Below are 17,304 nucleotides of genomic sequence, written 5' to 3'. Positions count from 1 at the left end.
CATTTGTTTTTGTATTGATATCAGTCACTGATTTGTGTCCCAGATTTCGTTGCTTTCGAAGGTTCGAAAAAAGTTCTTTATGGTCTTTTTCGCATTCCGTAGAAATAAGGACTGTTCAAATCCGCTGTGGGGTTGGCTTTTTTTTTTTTTTTATTCTCACTGTAAACATTCTTTCGAATATAGTGAATTCAAAGCAACTTAAGGCAAAGTTAAAGTTGAGTCTCGAATGCAGTTAATTTATCTCTATAACCCCCACTTGCACATTTTTATTGTATTATTTTACACCCCTGTGTGACTGGAATGGTACAGTCCGGAACTTGAACTATTTTGCGGGAGCAGCGGGAAGCTGTTTGAGCTCCTCCGACCGACGAACAGCTTATATAACGTACTAAACCTACAGTTGTTCGCAATGAGGTGAGAACTTTCCGTTTTGATTTCTAACATTTCAACACTACAAGAAATATTTCTTTATACATACCGGAACACCTTGTTTGCTAAAAGAAACTTTTCGTTGACCTGCTGCTGTTAGCATGATGTCAGTGAGGGAAGTTATACTGTCGAATAACGAAAAGAGAAACACACTTGTGTTATAGAGTGTGACAACTAGTGGTATGTATCTGTTCCGTGATGGCGGTCACAGCTTCAAAAGTGCTTCGTTTGGAGCCATTCACAGAGCCAGAGCCTGCTTTATATGTACAGCCAGTTCTCAGTATTTGTATGGCCGCCCTCTTCTTTCTGATGTTGATCACCATCTCTCTGAGCTTGCTCACATTCAATAAAAAAAACAACAACAACGATGTAGCAGATAAGCTCTTATTTCTTTTAATCTACATTCGGCACAAGAGCCGGCCTCTTAATAAGAAGCACATTTTGCCACTGGCTCAATGTTTTTATTTCACATGTGGGTGTAACGTAGAACGTGGAAGGTTTAAAATATATCAGCTGACTGTGGCATGAAATAGGAAACCCAGATGAGTATTTACACGATGTGAGCCACTTATCGAGTGATGGTTTGTCTTGAATGGTTGGGTGGTGTGTCACTGTAAAGTGTGGGACAGCCTATCTACTCTATTAACATAAGTGACAGTCCTCTGCTAAAGGAGGTAATCATGAAGCACTTTCCTTTTAGTATTTTAAGAATATAACCGGCTCTCGTTATCGATATAGCCTCACCTGGGTCTATCCAGGTAAGAATTCCACCACAGCCTTGCGTTCTTTAACCAGGCTGGTAGGTGAACAAACCCAGCATCCAGAGCCAGTTACAGTTTTTTCTGATTGCTTAAGCACATTTTTTGTAACTATTGGCTAATTTTGCAAAACTCTTCACACAAATAAGAAAACCTGTCACCCAATAATCAAAACATTGTAGTTCTCTTGCAAAAGCAAACACAGCTAGATTAACTCTTCACACCTTCGTAAAAATGGTGTTTCCGTATCAAACAGTACACACAAGCCATCATCTACTAAGCACACAATGCACCAACTGCACACTGATGGTATGAATACAAAACACATCTGGCTTTTGCTTTCTCTGTGCACAAGGTAGGCTATGTCAGTTTGAGCTCATACTTCTGTCATAGATCCATAAGCATAGAGGGATCCAAACTTCAAGTACTGGTGTTTATTCAAACACATCAAAACAAACACAAGTGTTTATTTCCAAGTATAGGATTATTTGCAATCGCCATAATGACTATATGGGTTACTTGGTCTGCAGTGAACATGCTTCCTCTGCCCCCAGCATCTGGTCATCTAGCAATTCTGTAAAGTAACAATTTCAGTATTTTTACATCAATGGTATTGGTGTGTTTCTCATTGGCTTATGGCAGTGCTACAAATCTTTGTGCGAAGTGACTGTACTAACCGATTCTCATTTCAAGATGTCCCTATGGTGCTTGCTACAGTGTAGCAGCTCGAGTTAGGCTGGACCCGTTGGCCAGCTACCCTCAGGGTCATTCCATAGTTGATTACATGGTCCACTATTGTAGCATGATGTCATCAGCAATTCTATTTCTTACTCTTCCTACCCTTCCTCTCCCCCCTCCTCATCTTCCTCTCCCCCCTCCTCATCTTCCTCTCCCCCCTCCTCGTCTTCCTCTTGCTCCTCCTTGTCCTTGTCGTCCTCTTCATCCTACTTCTTCACCTCCACGTCCTCTTCCTCGGCCTCCTCTACTTCTCACTCTTTCTGCTCCCTCCATTGTACTCCGCACACACAGCTTACCTGTATTATAGTGCTTAGGCTGATTGCAAAGTGAACTAATTATCTAAAAAAGTTTTCACGTGTGAAAGTGTGCCAGACAGTTGGCAAGTTAGTGTTAATGATAGCCATACATGTGTATACTTTTGCTAGGACTGTGTTGGAAATTTGGTAATTGAGTGTTGTGCAGTGAATTGTGCCTACAGTTTTGCAAAGTGTGTGTTACAAAATTGCAAACTGAGTGCAAAGCAGTTTTTGTGCTTTTAGTTTTGCAAACTCAGTGAGTGGTTTTGCTATAAGTCTGAATAGTTTTAGAGATTGTGCTACAGGAATCACAGTTAGGGTTTAAGCATTCAGAAAAAACTGTAATAACATATGGCCTTTTGTTTATGCAGTGCCAAAAAGCGACGGGGAACCAGAGTGTCGGCAGCGCCTCCAGTGGAGAGCGAAGTAAGTTCATCCATGACTGGTTCAGTGTGATCAGATCGATTGGTCCTTCTTTTGTTTGCTGCATCGTTGAGGAAAAACACGTAAAAATAGTTGTTGTGGGGCAACTTTTTAAAGCACCTAATTATACTTTTATTCCACTTTGTTTTGCTCAAATTTAGAAAGCGTCAGCTTTTGATCAAATGGATTCCACCAACCTGTCCTCTATAGACAAAGCTAGCTTCCTGGCAGGGTTACAGATAAATTATGGTAAGACTATTGAATCTGAGTACCTTTGTCATGTGTTGTTATACATTTTCTGCTCCTAATGAACTTTGGCTGACCACATGATGCTTGTGTTGCCCAGGCAACCCTCTGCACAGTACCGCCATGGAAGAAGATTTAAATGTGCCTGAAGAAGAACAGAACAGACCAGAAAACCCAGGAAAGGCCACCGGCGGACAGCGTGGATCTGCTGTAAAGAGGAATGTGGCAGAGGAAGGTCGAGAGAATAGGAAGGAAGAAAAGAAGGTAGAGAGGGGCAGGAGAAGTGCTGGTGAGAAGGGCCAAACCAGGTAAGGTATAGTTAATGTGCACTTACTAGTTTATTGTGACGTGAGTGCTGACTTCTTTTTTTTTTTTTTTTTTAAACCTCCTGTATGCACCGGTTAGCCCTGAGAAGGAAGCCACTGCAGATGAACAAGCAGAGCCACATGTGGAGGTACATAAATCTGTCCCAGAGAAGGACAGTCAGCCTGCTCCTAAAGCCATACAGAAGCGTTTAATTGGGAAGAAGCCTGCCAAGAGGAGAAGTGCAAGGTGAGGCCCTGTACAAAGAGTGTGATGACATTAAAAACCCCTCAAAGCTCTAGAAGCTCCTTTCTACTTACCCAAATATTTATGACTGTGAGTACAGAAGCTGCCCCCCCCACTCTGGAAGAACTTAAACAAACAACTTGAACTTGACTGTCTGAGTAATGATGCTGAAGTGACTGACTTTTATGTTATATCCCTACTGGTTTATTTATCTGTGTGTGTGTCTGTCCGTGTCCCACTAGGCCTGTGAATAATCAGCAAAGGAAGGAGGACAAGAAGAGAAAAAGTGAGTCTGCTAGTGGAAGATCAAGTGACAGTCAGTCACAGGTGAGGAGCTCTTGTGTGGTCATAAAGCCTTTCAAATAAAAATAGAGTTGAGATGTCAGATGTGCTGAAAATAATGATTTGTTCCAGAGCTCTGGCCCCGCCCCACAGAAGAGCAGGCGAGTGCTTTCATCTGATGAGGAGGATGTGGATGTAGACTCCAGCTGGGTATGGACTAGCATTAGCACAGAGCTTTGAGCAACAGTGGCAAATATGGGCTATATTCTAACTTTGCATCTTTTTCTTCATGTCATTTCCTCAGAATCCAAGTCCAAAGAAGGCCGTGAGGGGAAGCTTGGGAAGAATGAAAAAGTCTTTGTACGAGAAATCCAAAGCTAGGAAGTCTTCATCAGGTAAGAGCAAAGAGAACTAGTTACTGTCTGTTATCACTTTTACAATGCATAACGTCTGATTAGACTTCATTTCTGCTGCTGCGTTTGGATGTAAGGGTCAGAATTTGGTACACACAGCATGAAAGCATGACCTGCCTGGTATTGATGGTTCAGGCTGCTGGTGCCGGTGTAATAGTGTGGATATTTTCTTGGCTCACCTTGGGTTTCAGTATTATCAACTTTATTTAAAAGCAAATACATACCTGAGTATTGGTGCTGACTATGTGAATCCATTTATGACCACAGTGTACCCATTTCTGATAGCTGCCTCCAGCACGATAACACGTCATGTCATAAAGCTCAAATCGCGACAAACTGGTTTCTTGAACATGTTGTCATATCACTGTGGAGCAAATCTCTGTGGAATGTTTCCATCACATTCCTGATTGTAGAAATTGCAACATTTTAGAAAACAACAGAGGGTCCAACCCAACACTATGCAGGTGTACCTAATGAAATGTCCAATGAGTGTATTTGTAATCAGTATCTGTGGCAGTGTTTCACAAAACATGCAGTTGGCATGAAGGTGGGAGGCTGTTGTAGTCAACACTGTCGCCTTACTGCAAAGGTTCTGATCACATGTTGTTGTGGGGGTTTTTGTTGTTGTTGTTTTTATGTAACTAACACAACAAACATTTGTTTCTGAACTGTATCAACTGTTGGTGTGATGGACCAAGCAGCCAATTACACCATTTTACCCCCCAAAAAGACAAATTTAAAAATAAAATTAGTGGATTCATAAAGAAGCTCAACTAAGCATAACTACTCAAAAAGTGACTTCCAGAAACTTAAATGAGTAAACTGAGCACAAAGACAAAGGAGGGTAACAGTGGTTTGGCCAAACCATTTACTCACAGAGGGAAACAAACACAAAATAACATAACTGCACCTGGCCACACCTTTTGCCCAGACAGGAAGCAGCCAGTATAACCACACAATGCTACTATGTGCTCATAATATCATTGTTAGGATAAAGTAGAGACATTAATGAATTATATTGCTAAAATAACTGGAATCCAAACTAAGGAGGTGAATGTATGGATTGATTTTGCCCATGTGTGGCTGATGCAGTCACAGTTGGCCTTCATCAGAAAGAACCGAAACAGACTCTAACCACATCACTGGGAAAAGTATCTCAGTGAGCCTGGCCCTGTGCTTTATTTAATATTACTGTAATTTAATTGTAATTGACATTTTTCCTTAAAAAATTATTGCTCAGAGTGATTAAATAATGGAGATGATTCCCCTCGAAGGCAGTGGATCCGGAGAACCAGAACAGGCCAGCACAGGCGAGCAGAGGAGGAAGAAACGAGGCCAACACAGAGGGACAGAGTTGGAGGTGCTGCTGGATTCCTTCCTTGACTTCTGTGAGCAGTACAGGTAAATTTCCAAAATTCAACGCTCATTCACCGTGACCGTCTCTGTAGCCTGTAATCTAGGCTTTAAGTACACATTACAGTCATTTTTATTAACGCCTTTGCATTGACAGCAGCTGTGTTTCACACAGATATCTATCACAGATAAATATTGAAGCAATGATGTTTACTTTAGAAAAGCTCAAAGGCTGAGTCAGGATGCAAGAAAACTGCAAGCATGCTGGTAGAGGTAATCATTCAGGTTGCCAGTAGCATTACTTTGTTCTGCTTGCTTTCAGGGAGTCTGTGGGGTCTAAAGCTGTCAGACACACCATTGATTGTTTCTCCAGCAATGTCAAAGACCAACTCACAGAAAAGGTCAGACTTTCCTGATTCTGGTCATGATGTCAAACAGAGGTTGTCAAGGACAACACAGCTTTACTCTGTGTTGTTTTGAAGGATGCTACAAGCTGGATTAAACCAACAGTGTAATACCAGTAACTCATACATTGTGTAGCCATATTAGAGTGTAAAGCACTATAGAAGGACAGGATTACAGTGACAATTGTAATGCTAAGTATTTTGTTGGTTACTGACATTAAACATCATGAAATGCAGGGAGGTCCCTACAAGGCCTTTTTCATCTAACGACATAATAAGTAGTCGATCCTACTTCAAACTCTAGATGTCACGAATGGACTTATGATATAACTTGGATTTGTTTTCTCCATGAATTGAGTCTAATAGACAGCAGCATTTTGTTGATCAGCCATCATTAAATCAAACACTGTATTTGTCTCTTTCAGATCACTTCACTTAAAGAGCTCAAGGTTTTAAAAAGAGAAAACAACAAGGTAATTATGACGTCTGGTCAGCATTACTAATGTAAGCATGGTAAAATACTAAATTGTGACCCTAGTAGCATGTTAGTACGCCACCTCTGATCAAGGATCCCAAACACACATCGGGACTGGTTGGAATGGATCGATCAGGCTACCAAACGCACTCAGTCAAGCTGCAGTTTGTTAATGGACATTGAATTAAATATTATTGTGTGTGTATATTTGTGTTCTTTTGACCCTGTGTGGATTGGAGGAAATCCTAAATGGATTCAAACAAAGTCTTGTTTTTTGATTTGTTTGGTTTTTAAGTCATTAAAGATTTGTGCTGCACAATCATTGCACTGGAAAAAGTTCAAAGAACTCATTAAAGTCCTAAACTTCCCATCACGATGAATTTACATAAGCATCTAACCACACCACCTCCCTGCTAGTTAATGATTCTCAACTTTGACTCATTCAAAACGGTCAAAATCAGATCAATAGGCTCATTTTGACGTTTCTGTGTGTCCTTGAACTTCTAGTCTGCACGACAATAATCCACTTTATACTCTTGGAAGATAAGACGAGAACTTTAGTCATTTAATCGTTCCATATCGCCTCCTTACCTTCCGTATGAGCTGGCAGAATGTGTTAGACATGAACATACTGTTACTGTGATTTTATGTCAGAGTACTGATGCCTATGTTTAGCTCAAAGTCAGCGTCCATACTTTGCACTGAAGGATAACAGAGCAGCTTGTATTTCTGTAGGTTGGGTAAAGTGCTTGTTTCCATTGTTCTGTGTTAGGTGGGCTCTTTGATCCGTAAAAACACGCAGAGACTGTTTGATGCCAAGCATGAGATGATGAGGTGAGCAGCAGCTCACACACATGGTTTACAAACAGCCTGTTATAACTTTTATGTCTTTATAGAGTCATTTATGTGAAAGAACTAGGTCTTGGAGAATGTAAAAGTTTACATTCTTTTCCTTTCACTGACTGCTGACCTCGTGTGATTGTTCTAACAGAGCTGAGAGGCAGGCATGGTTGCTGGAGAAGGAGAAAGCTGAACTTCAGCAGCGGTTAGCTGACCTGAGACGAAGCCAGGCCTTCCTCCATGACATCAGAGAGCTCAACCGACAGTACCTGGACTACAGACAAAAACACCCCAATGAGAAAGAGACGGTAGAGATGCACAACAACATTAAATACCCAAATACTGTATTGTGTATTTCAATGATGAGCTGAATTCTGGTTCCTTTTTCCAGTACGGGGCCTCCAGCTTACCAGCTCTGCTCTTGGAGACGAAGCACATTAAAACAGCAGAGAGAAAAGAGACTTAAAATGAGTCTGGGAAATGACACAAATGCAGAACGTTTAAAGCTCCCAGAGACTGCACAATATGAGATGAGAGGCTGGAAGCAGCTTGACGGTTTGGATTGTAATGTATGGTGTAGATAAGGCTTTGTATATAACACTGTCCTGTTCATTTAGATCATAAATGTAAACTGGATGATTACTAGAAGAATGTGACATGTTTTATAGATTAATAATATGAATACATTCATATTGTATTTAATAAATTCAAATAACGGAACCAGAGTTTGTGTGCGTGTGTAGTTCAGTTACTTTCTTTATTTAACAAAAGGAAAGAAATTCCGGAAGCAGTCTGAACTGCTACTGGGATTTCCGCGGAGCTTCTGATAATTATTTGTCACAGCATTTCACCTGCCTGTGCAGAAAAGAGAAGGGATTGTTGGTAACTAAACAATAGTTGTCTAAACCAATCAGCGTTTGTCTTTTAGTAGCGTCATCCCGCCCACACAGAATCGGCGTTCCCATTGGCTCAAAGTTTCAGGTATAAACTTTTAACAGAGATTTCCTGGTTGGCTTTATTTATGTAACATACTTCATAAAAGCACTTTCTACTGTCTCATTAAGAGGTACGTTTATTTTGGTGTTTTCTACTCCGTTCGTATTTACCCTTATGAGTTACTCGCTGCGTGGGTTTACCGTGTTCCCGCTGATATTTACGTGTTTTATCAACTATTTGCTTCACTAACGCGTTTTCTGACGTAGCTGTAAACTAAACTGAAATTGTTTAACAAACCAGCTCGGGAGTATTATTTTTAGGTCATCGTTCACTCGCCTTTATTACTGTGTAACATTAGCTGTAGTAGCACTTTAATGGACAGTTGTCGTATGTTAGGTTTTTGTAGTTTGTGCTACTAGTCTGCAGTGGGACTCACTTTTACGGCATTTATATAATTCATATGGAATATTCCCACAGATCTGTCACTCATGTACGGGGTAATTATTAAGCTAACATCCAGGTATGGTGCGTGGAAGTATTTCAATTGGCTTAACGTAAAAACAAGAACGTGCTGATAGAAGGGTTGTAAATAATTTTTTGTTATCATTGCAGTTTCGTTATTAGCTCTAACTTGGTGTAGTTAAACAGTAATGGTTGTTCCTTAGTATTAGTCTGCTTTGAATATGTTAACATTCAAACACATGGGTGTGTGGAAACAGCAGTCTGTGGTCCTAACCCCAAAAGTAAACCTAACTTATAATAGTCAAATGAACAACTTACAGGAAGCATCATGGGTTTTGTGGTTTTTTCACTTTGGCTAGATCACGTGACCAGTATTTATGACAGGCTGAGATCCTCTAAACCTGAGTTGTTGAACATGGGTCTAGGGTCCAGAGGTAGCCCAGCTCACTAAATGGGCGACTTAAAATATAAAAGAATTTCATTGAGGGCATTTATTAATTATTGGTATTCCTCCTGATGTGCTAGAAACTGATTTTTGATGTTTCAGTGTGCTTATATTGGTAAATAGACTGACCATACATTTATGGAGGGGTTATATATTTAAAATAAAGACAGGACCTGTTTGTCTGTATTTCCTATGTCTATACAGCCTTACTGCACCTACATTATCAGCCCTTTTTGGCCATTTTAAATATCTTAATAAAACTGTGATGTTATGTTTGTTTGCAGCTCTCTGGGACAAATCTCTGTTGAAAAAAAGACATTTTTGGTGGCAATCAGTTTTTACCTGGGTAAATGTCTGTACAAGTGATTTTGCCAAAACTTCATCTCAACATCTACTTGGTGACAGAAATGGCTTTCATGAGAGATGTGTTTTTGACAGATTATCGGCCATGAGTTATTTACGACGGTCTACTGTTCAGCACAGCACCCGCAGTTACAGGAAAATGAAATATATTTTTAGAGATGAACAAAAGACATAAAATACTATTGCTGTTTTTGAAACTAACTGCTGTGCCTTCACACCATTCCGTACAAGTGTAATATCCATTTAAAAGAGGAAAACTGTCTTAGTTCACCCAAAGGCTTTTATCTGCATCGGAAAATATGACCTCATCACGTAGCCTTGCTGACACCAAGCGACAGGCTTAAGTGACCAGTTGCTTGGTGGCATATGTACCAGTGCCATGTACTAGTACACACAATGTAGGAAAAATAAGCATCGTAATATACAGCTGGCTTATGTTAGTAGTCTTCATTTTGACAGACCTTTATATTTTACAACGTGTACATTATGTACTGCAGTGTTCTCATACACCTATATTTATCAAACTAACATCTGGATGTTTCAGAATTTAATTTAAAAAAATCAAACAGAAAGATACTGACTCACTGTTTTCATGTTGACAGTTATTTTCTCTTTCACACTGAGGTAACTTTTCTCATGATCCTTATAAAACACTTCCTGTTGTGTCAGTGGTTTCACTATGAGCTACAGTTTGGTGTGGTTTAACAGGAGTGGCTCTTCCTGAGTATGCTTTTAAACTGCTTTAACTTATATATTGACATATTAGTTAATCCATAAAGTAGATTCTATGTTGGTAAACACAAGGTTGAGTGTATGCACCAAACCCACAAACCACCAAACCACTGGTCTAATGTTTTTCTTATTTTTACTGCTCTTGTGCCTTCTGCCATGACTCCAAAATTTCCCACGTTTGGGACTAATAAAGGTTTATCTTATCCCTGTTACCAAACAGCTTCCAGGGTAACTATTGTGCTTGTTGTGGGGTTTTTCTTTCCACTTTGAGATTGTATAATCTGGCATACTCTATCAAGCTACATGACCTTACAGGTTGGGACTGCAAAAAAAGAAGAATCCCATTCCAGTTTGTTGGTGTGTGCTTCCCTGAGTAAATGTGTTAAATGCAGAGAGGAATTTCCCCACGGGGATCAGTAAAGTATACATTATTATTATTCAAGAATTGCACATCAATCAACTCCAAACGTTTTAGTCATGCTTTTCACAGTTTTGCAACTTGCACAACCCAACCAGAGTCCAAAAATACACTTCTCCAGAAAGTGTAGCTCTTTCTTGAAAACACTGAGAATGGCATGTATTTCCTTGTAAAGTAATTGTTCTCCTTTTTCTAATGAAGAAATGCTATAGCATGATCTACATCACTGATCTTAAATCTTGAAAATGAGGAAGCTAATCAGCCTAAACGAAAATGCATGTGTTTTTAAACCAACTGCAAGCGTTAGTAGGGGTGTGGTCCACCTTTGGAGAGGAGCCACGGGGTGTTTGGTTTCTTTATCTTCCTGTGGTGATTTCTATGCCACCTTTTGTGTGCAGGAACATGGCTGATGGTGACATGCAGAGAGGTGGGGACACTGTAGATGCTGCAGTTTGTGGAAATGGGTAACTATTGTGCGTTGTTGCTCACTGTCTGAGTGCCCACGTGTTGAGAAAGCTTAACTACTGTAGCAGCTCTGTTTGCTGAAATGTGGAGACTTGTGCACCTCCTGGCTGATTTGACCTTGGCTCAGGTTGTTTTCCTTCATATTTTAACACAAGTGGCTTATGTTACCGTCATCTTCACTTTGACAGCCAGCAGTTTATTCTTCAGTTTGCCACAGTGTGGTTTTAAACCAGCAGGATTAATTAGTAAAGAAGCTGAGCGTACAAGAGCTGCTCAAAAGAAAATGGTACATGTGAAAATGCTTAGTTGCACCAATGCTCTGAAGTTCTATCTGGTACAATGACATTTCAAAACCAATCTGTGTGATATTCTTGTACGTTTTCATTGAAGTCGTGGGTAAACAAACAAGTTTAGCTACAGTAGCTACAGTCTTGTTAACAACTTCTTTTATGTGTGACGGTGTTAAACAAGTTCTTCATGTTTTAAGTACAGGGCAGTCATGAGTCAGAGTGTGTGTGTGTGTGTGTGTGCTCCATCAGGGGAAATGCAGAGGCTGCAGGAAGTTGCAAGACTACTGAGGAAAAGGACTGGAACAGCAGTAAACCAGAAGCCTCTGATGTTTACCGCTACAAGATGGACTACCCCTGCATTGGCACCTGTGTGATTATCAACAACAAGAACTTCCACTCAAAAACAGGTAAGATGAGATAACCTTTATTAGTTCCACGTGTGGGACATTTGTTTTGTTACAGCAGTGGACAGTGCAAAGTTGCATAGAAAATTAGAGAAAAAAACAGTGGATTGATATATCTATGAGATACTGTACACAATAGAATAGAATAAAATAAAATGCTAGATACAACAGTGGTAACAGTGGGTCTAGACCAGGGGTGGGCAACTCCAGGCCTCGAGGGCCGGTGTCCCTGCAGGTTTTAGATGTGTCCTTGAACCAACACAGCTGATTTAAATGGCTAAATTAGCTCCTCAACGTGTCCTGAAGTTCTCCAGAGGCCTGGTAACGAACTAATCATGTGATTCAGGTGTGTCGACCCAAGGTGAGATCTAAAACCTGCAGGACACCGGCCCTCGAGGCCTGGAATTGCCCACCCCTGGTCTAGACAGTCATTGAGATGGACTGAGACACTTTGCATTTCATGATCATTGTCTTCGTCTAAAACTGCCTCGTCACAGTGCTCGTTCCAAACTTCACTAATTTTCCAAATGTCATCAGCTGCGCTACATTGTGCCTCACACTTCACACTGTGGCATAAAAACAACCTGATACAGTCTTTTTAGTTTTTAACTTATCACAATAGGAAAAGAAAACATGTACCTCACATGGATATGACCTTGAATAAGATGTAAATACAGTGAAGACCAACACAAGATCCTTTAAATGTTATTACCCAGCACGTGTTTGGAGATTGAATGGTGGTTGATTGACCTCCTAAGACCCGAACTCTTCCTTCTTGGACTTCCTGTCACAGGAGTGTTTGTATGTTATAACCTTATCCAGATTTATAGAATGTCGGGGAGTGCTTGTTTTCTTTTTACACTATGCTCAATAATAGTGTTGTATTTGTAAGACATGACACCTCTATGGTGCAGATGTTTCCCTCTCACTTCACCCAGTTGTAAATGTGCACATGTTGTGGTGTAACAGTAGTAGCATCTGTAGGATCATTTTACAGCTGCTGCTGTGACAAATCCCAGTGTCTGCAGTGAAAAGGGAGATGGGATTTTCCCACATTTTTCCAAATGTACAAAAAGTCAAATGAAGTACTTTGCACTGCTTTGCTTTTTGTGCAGTTGCAGTACAAAGGAATCCTGCTGTGACAGTTACAATCCCAGTTCCAAAACAAACTTGGAACTAAAATGTAAAACAGAATGCAGCGACAGATCTCACAGACCAAATGGTAAATGGCCTGTATTTGTATAGTGCTTTACTAGTCCCTAAGGACCCCAAAGCGCTTTACACATCCAGTCATTCACACACTGGTGATGGCAGCTACATTGTAGCCACAGCCACCCTGGGGCGCACTGACAGAGGCGAGGCTGCCGGACACTGGCGCCACCGGGCCCTCTGACCACCACCAGTAGGCAACGGGTGAAGTGTCTTGCCCAAGGACACAATGACCGAGACTGTCCAAGCTGGGGCTCGAACCAGCAACCTTCCGATTACAAGACGAACTCCCAACTCTTGAACCAACACTTCATTGACCACAGAGCAGAGGAAACGAGCGCTGTCCCGTTCTCCCGTTCTTGTTTAATATCAGGACTCTACCTGTACCGCACTCCTGGCTCTTATTTGTCATGTTCCTGTTTCGTGATGCTCCAGCTGTTTGCAGGTGGTGAAATATCTGGAGGCAGGTAGGCCAGTTCAGCACCCGTACTCTTCTAGTACGAAGCCACATAAAGAATGCAGTTTAAAAGACGATGGTGATGGTCCCCTCCCAGATGTGAAGGCTGTTAGTTCCATAGGCACTAATGCCAGATTCTGGGCGTCCAATCATGATATGATACCCAACCATGTTACTGACATGTGGCCAGTTAACCTGAGGTAACCCTACAGTGCTGTGAAAAAGTATTTGCCTCTTTCTCCAGTTCTTTTTTTTTTTTTTTAATAGTTGTCACATTTACATGTTTTAAATTTAACAAACTTTAATATTAAACACAGATAATCTGGGTTAGAATGAGCTGTATATTTATCATGAAATAGTTAAATGTATTAGCTTGATTTGATGTTTTTTTAAGTTTTGTTGTGAATAAAATATCAGCTTATGAGATTTTAAATCATTGCATTCTGTTTGGATTTTATTTCCAGGATTCCCAGACGGTGCTGACTTTATAGTGTGCTACCTTTCTGCTTGTGTATCTCTGTAGGGATGGGCACTCGTAATGGGACAGATGCTGATGCTGCCAGTGTTGCAAAGACCTTCAAAAACCTGGGTTACAAGGTCCAAATATTAAATGACCAGACTGTGGCTGAGATGAAAAGGCTGTTGTTAGACGGTAAGAAGACGTTAAAGCTTTACCTCTGTATTCACAAAAACCTCTCCATCCTGTTACAGTCAACCTGTGAGCTGATTGTAGTGAAATGCTGTGGTTGTGGTAACCACCAGACGGCAGTTGTTCTAATGTTGCTATAGCTTTTTGTTAGCAGTTGGCGGATGTTATAGAGCTACACCAGTTACACTTACATAACAGGTACTGTCTGGTTTGGTTTTAACCAATCATCCCAGTCGTTTTAGGAGAGTAGCCTTAGCCCATTGAGAAAGAAGAGTGAAAAAGGATGTGAAGGAACATAAAATATCCAGAAGATTTTATTTTTGTTCATTCTATTAGAGTAGCTCCGCCAAAATAAAAGCACTGGCTTGTGAGTTGGCATCAGGGGGTTGTTTAAAAACAGCTGGACTAATGATTCCTTGGTGTTTCCCCTCTGTTCTGCTGTGTTTCCAGCATCCAAAGAGGACCACAAGAACAATGCATCATTTGTGTGTGTGATGCTTAGTCATGGGGATGAGGGTGTCATATACGGCACTGACGGCTATGAAAAGTTTGATACGCTGGTACAGTGCTTCAAAGGAAAGCAGTGCAAGGGTCTGGTGGGGAAACCAAAGCTCTTCTTCATACAGGTGAGTTCATTATGGCAGTGTGGTACACTTCTGCGATGTTGATTCCTGTGTTTCAGTCTTTATATAGTAACGTCTTCATTAGTAGTTTATTAAGTTCAAAGTGTTGCTTTAATTGTCATCTGTTTTATAACTTTTAAAAACAAAACAGTGCTTTCACTTTAAATGTACATGAAAAAAATGTAACCATTGAATTTCTTTATATTTAACTGATGAGTCAGAGCTAACACACCCACTTTTTAGCCACTTTGATTTCCTCCAGGAGCTTTGAGGACAACTTGCCCAACACAGATGTTTTGGATATAAAGTCCAGATGTTTCTTCACATTGTTCGAGAGCTTTAGTTAATGTGGGGAGGTTTTAAACTACTTTTAAAGATTGGAATTTACAAAATATACCTTTAACCCTTTTTCTTAATATCCAGTATGACTGATAACTTTTGTTTATATGTCCTGGTGCTGCTGAAATTCAAGTTCATTTAGATAATGCTTCGAATAACTGCCCGCCCAAGTTTCCCTAAGGTGTTTCAAGATGTGTGCCAAATATGAGATCGATTTTGAGTTTCTCCTTCCTTTTCAGGCATGCCGTGGTTCAGCCCTGGATGAGGGAGTCATTGAGACCGACAGTGTAGGAGACGAGCAGACGTCTGAGAAGATTCCTGTGGAGGCCGACTTCTTATACGCCTATTCCACCGCTCCAGGTACAAACAGTTTCTCAGACGGGACATTTTAGAGTGATGTCCCGACCTCAGGACCCACCTTCTGGGTCATTCTCATAAACCGATGGGTTGGGGTGTGAAGAACAAGCATCGACACATTGTCCTGTTCATTTTCTGTCTATGCTTCCCTTTTTCTGTTTCCTTTTTTTTTTTTGGTCTACAACGCAGCTGATGTGTCACATGTGGTGTCCAAACTTGTTTTCTAAGAGCGCTAACGCTGTCACTCGTCCTGCAGGATACTACTCATGGAGAAACACAAGCAACGGCTCCTGGTTCATACAGAAGTTGTGTGAGATGTTGGAGCGCTACAGTGGGAAGCTGGATCTGATGCAGATCATGACGCGAGTCAGCCACGGTGTTTCACGCCAGTTTGAGTCGTCCTGCAACCTGCCTGGATTTAGCAACAAGAAGCAGATCCCCTGTATCGTCTCTATGTTGACCAAAGACTTTTACTTCCCCGTCTAGATTTACATGGTTGAACCTAATATCTACCCTCTGGCCACCTTGAATGTATACAGTCTGTTGTGGTGTTCTGAGCAGGATAACAATGATTTAATTGTCACTATACCCAAATGCACTTTGCACTGAGGTAAAAACACATCAGTGTTGGATGATTTTAGTGTTTGGTCTTGTTTGGGAAACACAAAACACTATTAGTTCCATAGTTAAAAATATATTACAATAAAAAAACTTATACTGATGCGACAGCTTCCATCTTTTGTCATGTGATCAGAATCAGAATCAGAATCAGAATGGGGTTTATTGCCAAATGTTGAGCAGGTTTACAACATTAGGAAATTGCTGCGGTGCTTCAGTGCAAACATGGTGTCATAAATAACACTTAAATAGACATGGAAAAAATAAAAGTAGGGATAAGAATTAAAAGTGCTACGTGGAAAGATATGTGCATGAGATATACATGAGATATATACATGAGAGTAAGAATTAAGAGTGCTACGTTGAAAGATATATACATGAGTGCAGGTGGTGATCAGTGCCAAACATGGAATGATACAGTGAACACAGCGTAGGGTCATGTGTTAGTGGCGGGGACAGTCATGTGGTTATTGTTCATGTGTCCAACAGCAGAGGGGAAGAAACTGTTCTTATGGCGAGAGGTTCTGGTGCGGATGGACCGGAGCCTCCTGCCTGAGGGGAGCAGGTCAAACAGACTGTGTCCAGGGTGAGAAGGGTCAGCTGAGATCCGAGCTGCACGCCGCAATGTCCTGGAGGTGTACACAATGCTGTAGGTTTGACACTTCATTGTGTTGCAATGGCCCAAAGTCCAGACCTCAACCTGACTCAACTGTTTACATGCCGTATCTCTCACAGAGGAAACTTTAATATCACCTGTCAAAATCGCACTTGTTTTATTCTGAATTTTACACACAGGAATAAGATCATTGATCCAACTGACCAAATCATTCACACAGCTGGTTTGAAACGTTTGAAGAAAATTCAGGTCAGCTGATGGTTCAGTAGTATTTGCTTTAAAAGCATATGTGTGGATATAACCTGTAACATAATGCTACCACAAACACACCCGAGATCGTATGTAGAGCAAAGTTGCACCAGCAATGTCTAAACTAAAGCATTATGGAAAATTACATGGGATAAATTATCAATATGTTTAAGGGACAAGTAAAGAAGTTCAAGCCTCACAAATAACTGAAGTCATTTTATGAAAAAAAGCAGTCTTGATAAATGATTACTGAATTTTGAATTTGCCACAATAAAAGACACTTTCACATTTGATTGGATGTAGAATTTCAACCTCCTTATGGAATCTTTATTTTTTCACTGGCTTTGATTTTCTTTTGCTCTGCAATTTAAAAAATTAAGAAAATTCCCCTAAACTGATCATATTTTCAAAAACTGATGGCGCGGTCCTTTAAGCACAGAACTTTAGTAACGTTGTTACTTCGCGC

General features: G+C 40.6%; 2 protein-coding genes across 3 annotated transcripts; both read left to right on the top strand.

The window, feature by feature from the left end:
• Window positions 1-43: 43 nt before the first annotated feature.
• On the top strand, window positions 44-7,924 carry cenpu (centromere protein U). The gene is made up of 14 exons (XM_085287717.1): window positions 44-414; window positions 2,593-2,647; window positions 2,806-2,893; window positions 2,991-3,198; window positions 3,296-3,442; window positions 3,682-3,766; window positions 3,854-3,931; window positions 4,026-4,116; window positions 5,409-5,535; window positions 5,810-5,888; window positions 6,317-6,364; window positions 7,139-7,200; window positions 7,358-7,514; window positions 7,598-7,924. The coding sequence occupies exons 1-14, from the start codon at window positions 410-412 to the stop codon at window positions 7,670-7,672; spliced, it is 1,305 nt and encodes a 434-aa protein (XP_085143843.1). The 5' UTR covers window positions 44-409; the 3' UTR covers window positions 7,673-7,924.
• Window positions 7,925-8,186: 262 nt separating this feature from the next.
• On the top strand, window positions 8,187-16,224 carry LOC146581865 (caspase-3-like). 2 transcript variants are annotated; one of them, XM_085287628.1, is made up of 7 exons: window positions 8,187-8,272; window positions 10,961-11,026; window positions 11,567-11,724; window positions 13,911-14,039; window positions 14,487-14,662; window positions 15,238-15,358; window positions 15,612-16,224. In XM_085287628.1, the coding sequence occupies exons 2-7, from the start codon at window positions 10,965-10,967 to the stop codon at window positions 15,839-15,841; spliced, it is 876 nt and encodes a 291-aa protein (XP_085143754.1). In that variant the 5' UTR covers window positions 8,187-8,272; window positions 10,961-10,964; the 3' UTR covers window positions 15,842-16,224. The 2 variants fall into 2 exon arrangements, with proteins under 2 accessions (XP_085143754.1, XP_085143745.1); XM_085287619.1 differs by lacking the exon at window positions 8,187-8,272 and having other exon boundaries at window positions 10,926-11,026.
• Window positions 16,225-17,304: the final 1,080 nt, after the last annotated feature.

Source organism: Mchenga conophoros, linkage group LG2 (assembly GCF_057382185.1).
Source record: "Mchenga conophoros isolate Kocher_MC1m ecotype Shallow Benthic linkage group LG2, M_conophoros_male_GT1.1, whole genome shotgun sequence".
NCBI lineage: Eukaryota > Metazoa > Chordata > Actinopteri > Cichliformes > Cichlidae > Mchenga > Mchenga conophoros.
The sequence above is the reverse complement of the archived record's forward strand: the minus strand, read 5'-3'. Positions and strand labels throughout refer to the sequence as shown.

Excerpts from the sequence above, each read along its gene's own strand:
- cenpu (XM_085287717.1), top strand. Across the intron at positions 4,117-5,408 it reads AGCTAGGAAGTCTTCATCAG|GCAGTGGATCCGGAGAACCA; the intron begins GTAAGAGCAAAG and ends TTCCCCTCGAAG. Across the intron at positions 6,365-7,138 it reads TAAAAAGAGAAAACAACAAG|GTGGGCTCTTTGATCCGTAA; the intron begins GTAATTATGACG and ends GTTCTGTGTTAG.
- LOC146581865 (XM_085287619.1), top strand. The coding sequence starts at position 10,941 with ATGCCACCTTTTGTGTGCAGGAACATGGCTGATGGTGACATGCAGAGA. Across the intron at positions 11,027-11,566 it reads GCTGCAGTTTGTGGAAATGG|GGGAAATGCAGAGGCTGCAG; the intron begins GTAACTATTGTG and ends GTGCTCCATCAG. Across the intron at positions 11,725-13,910 it reads GAACTTCCACTCAAAAACAG|GGATGGGCACTCGTAATGGG; the intron begins GTAAGATGAGAT and ends GTATCTCTGTAG.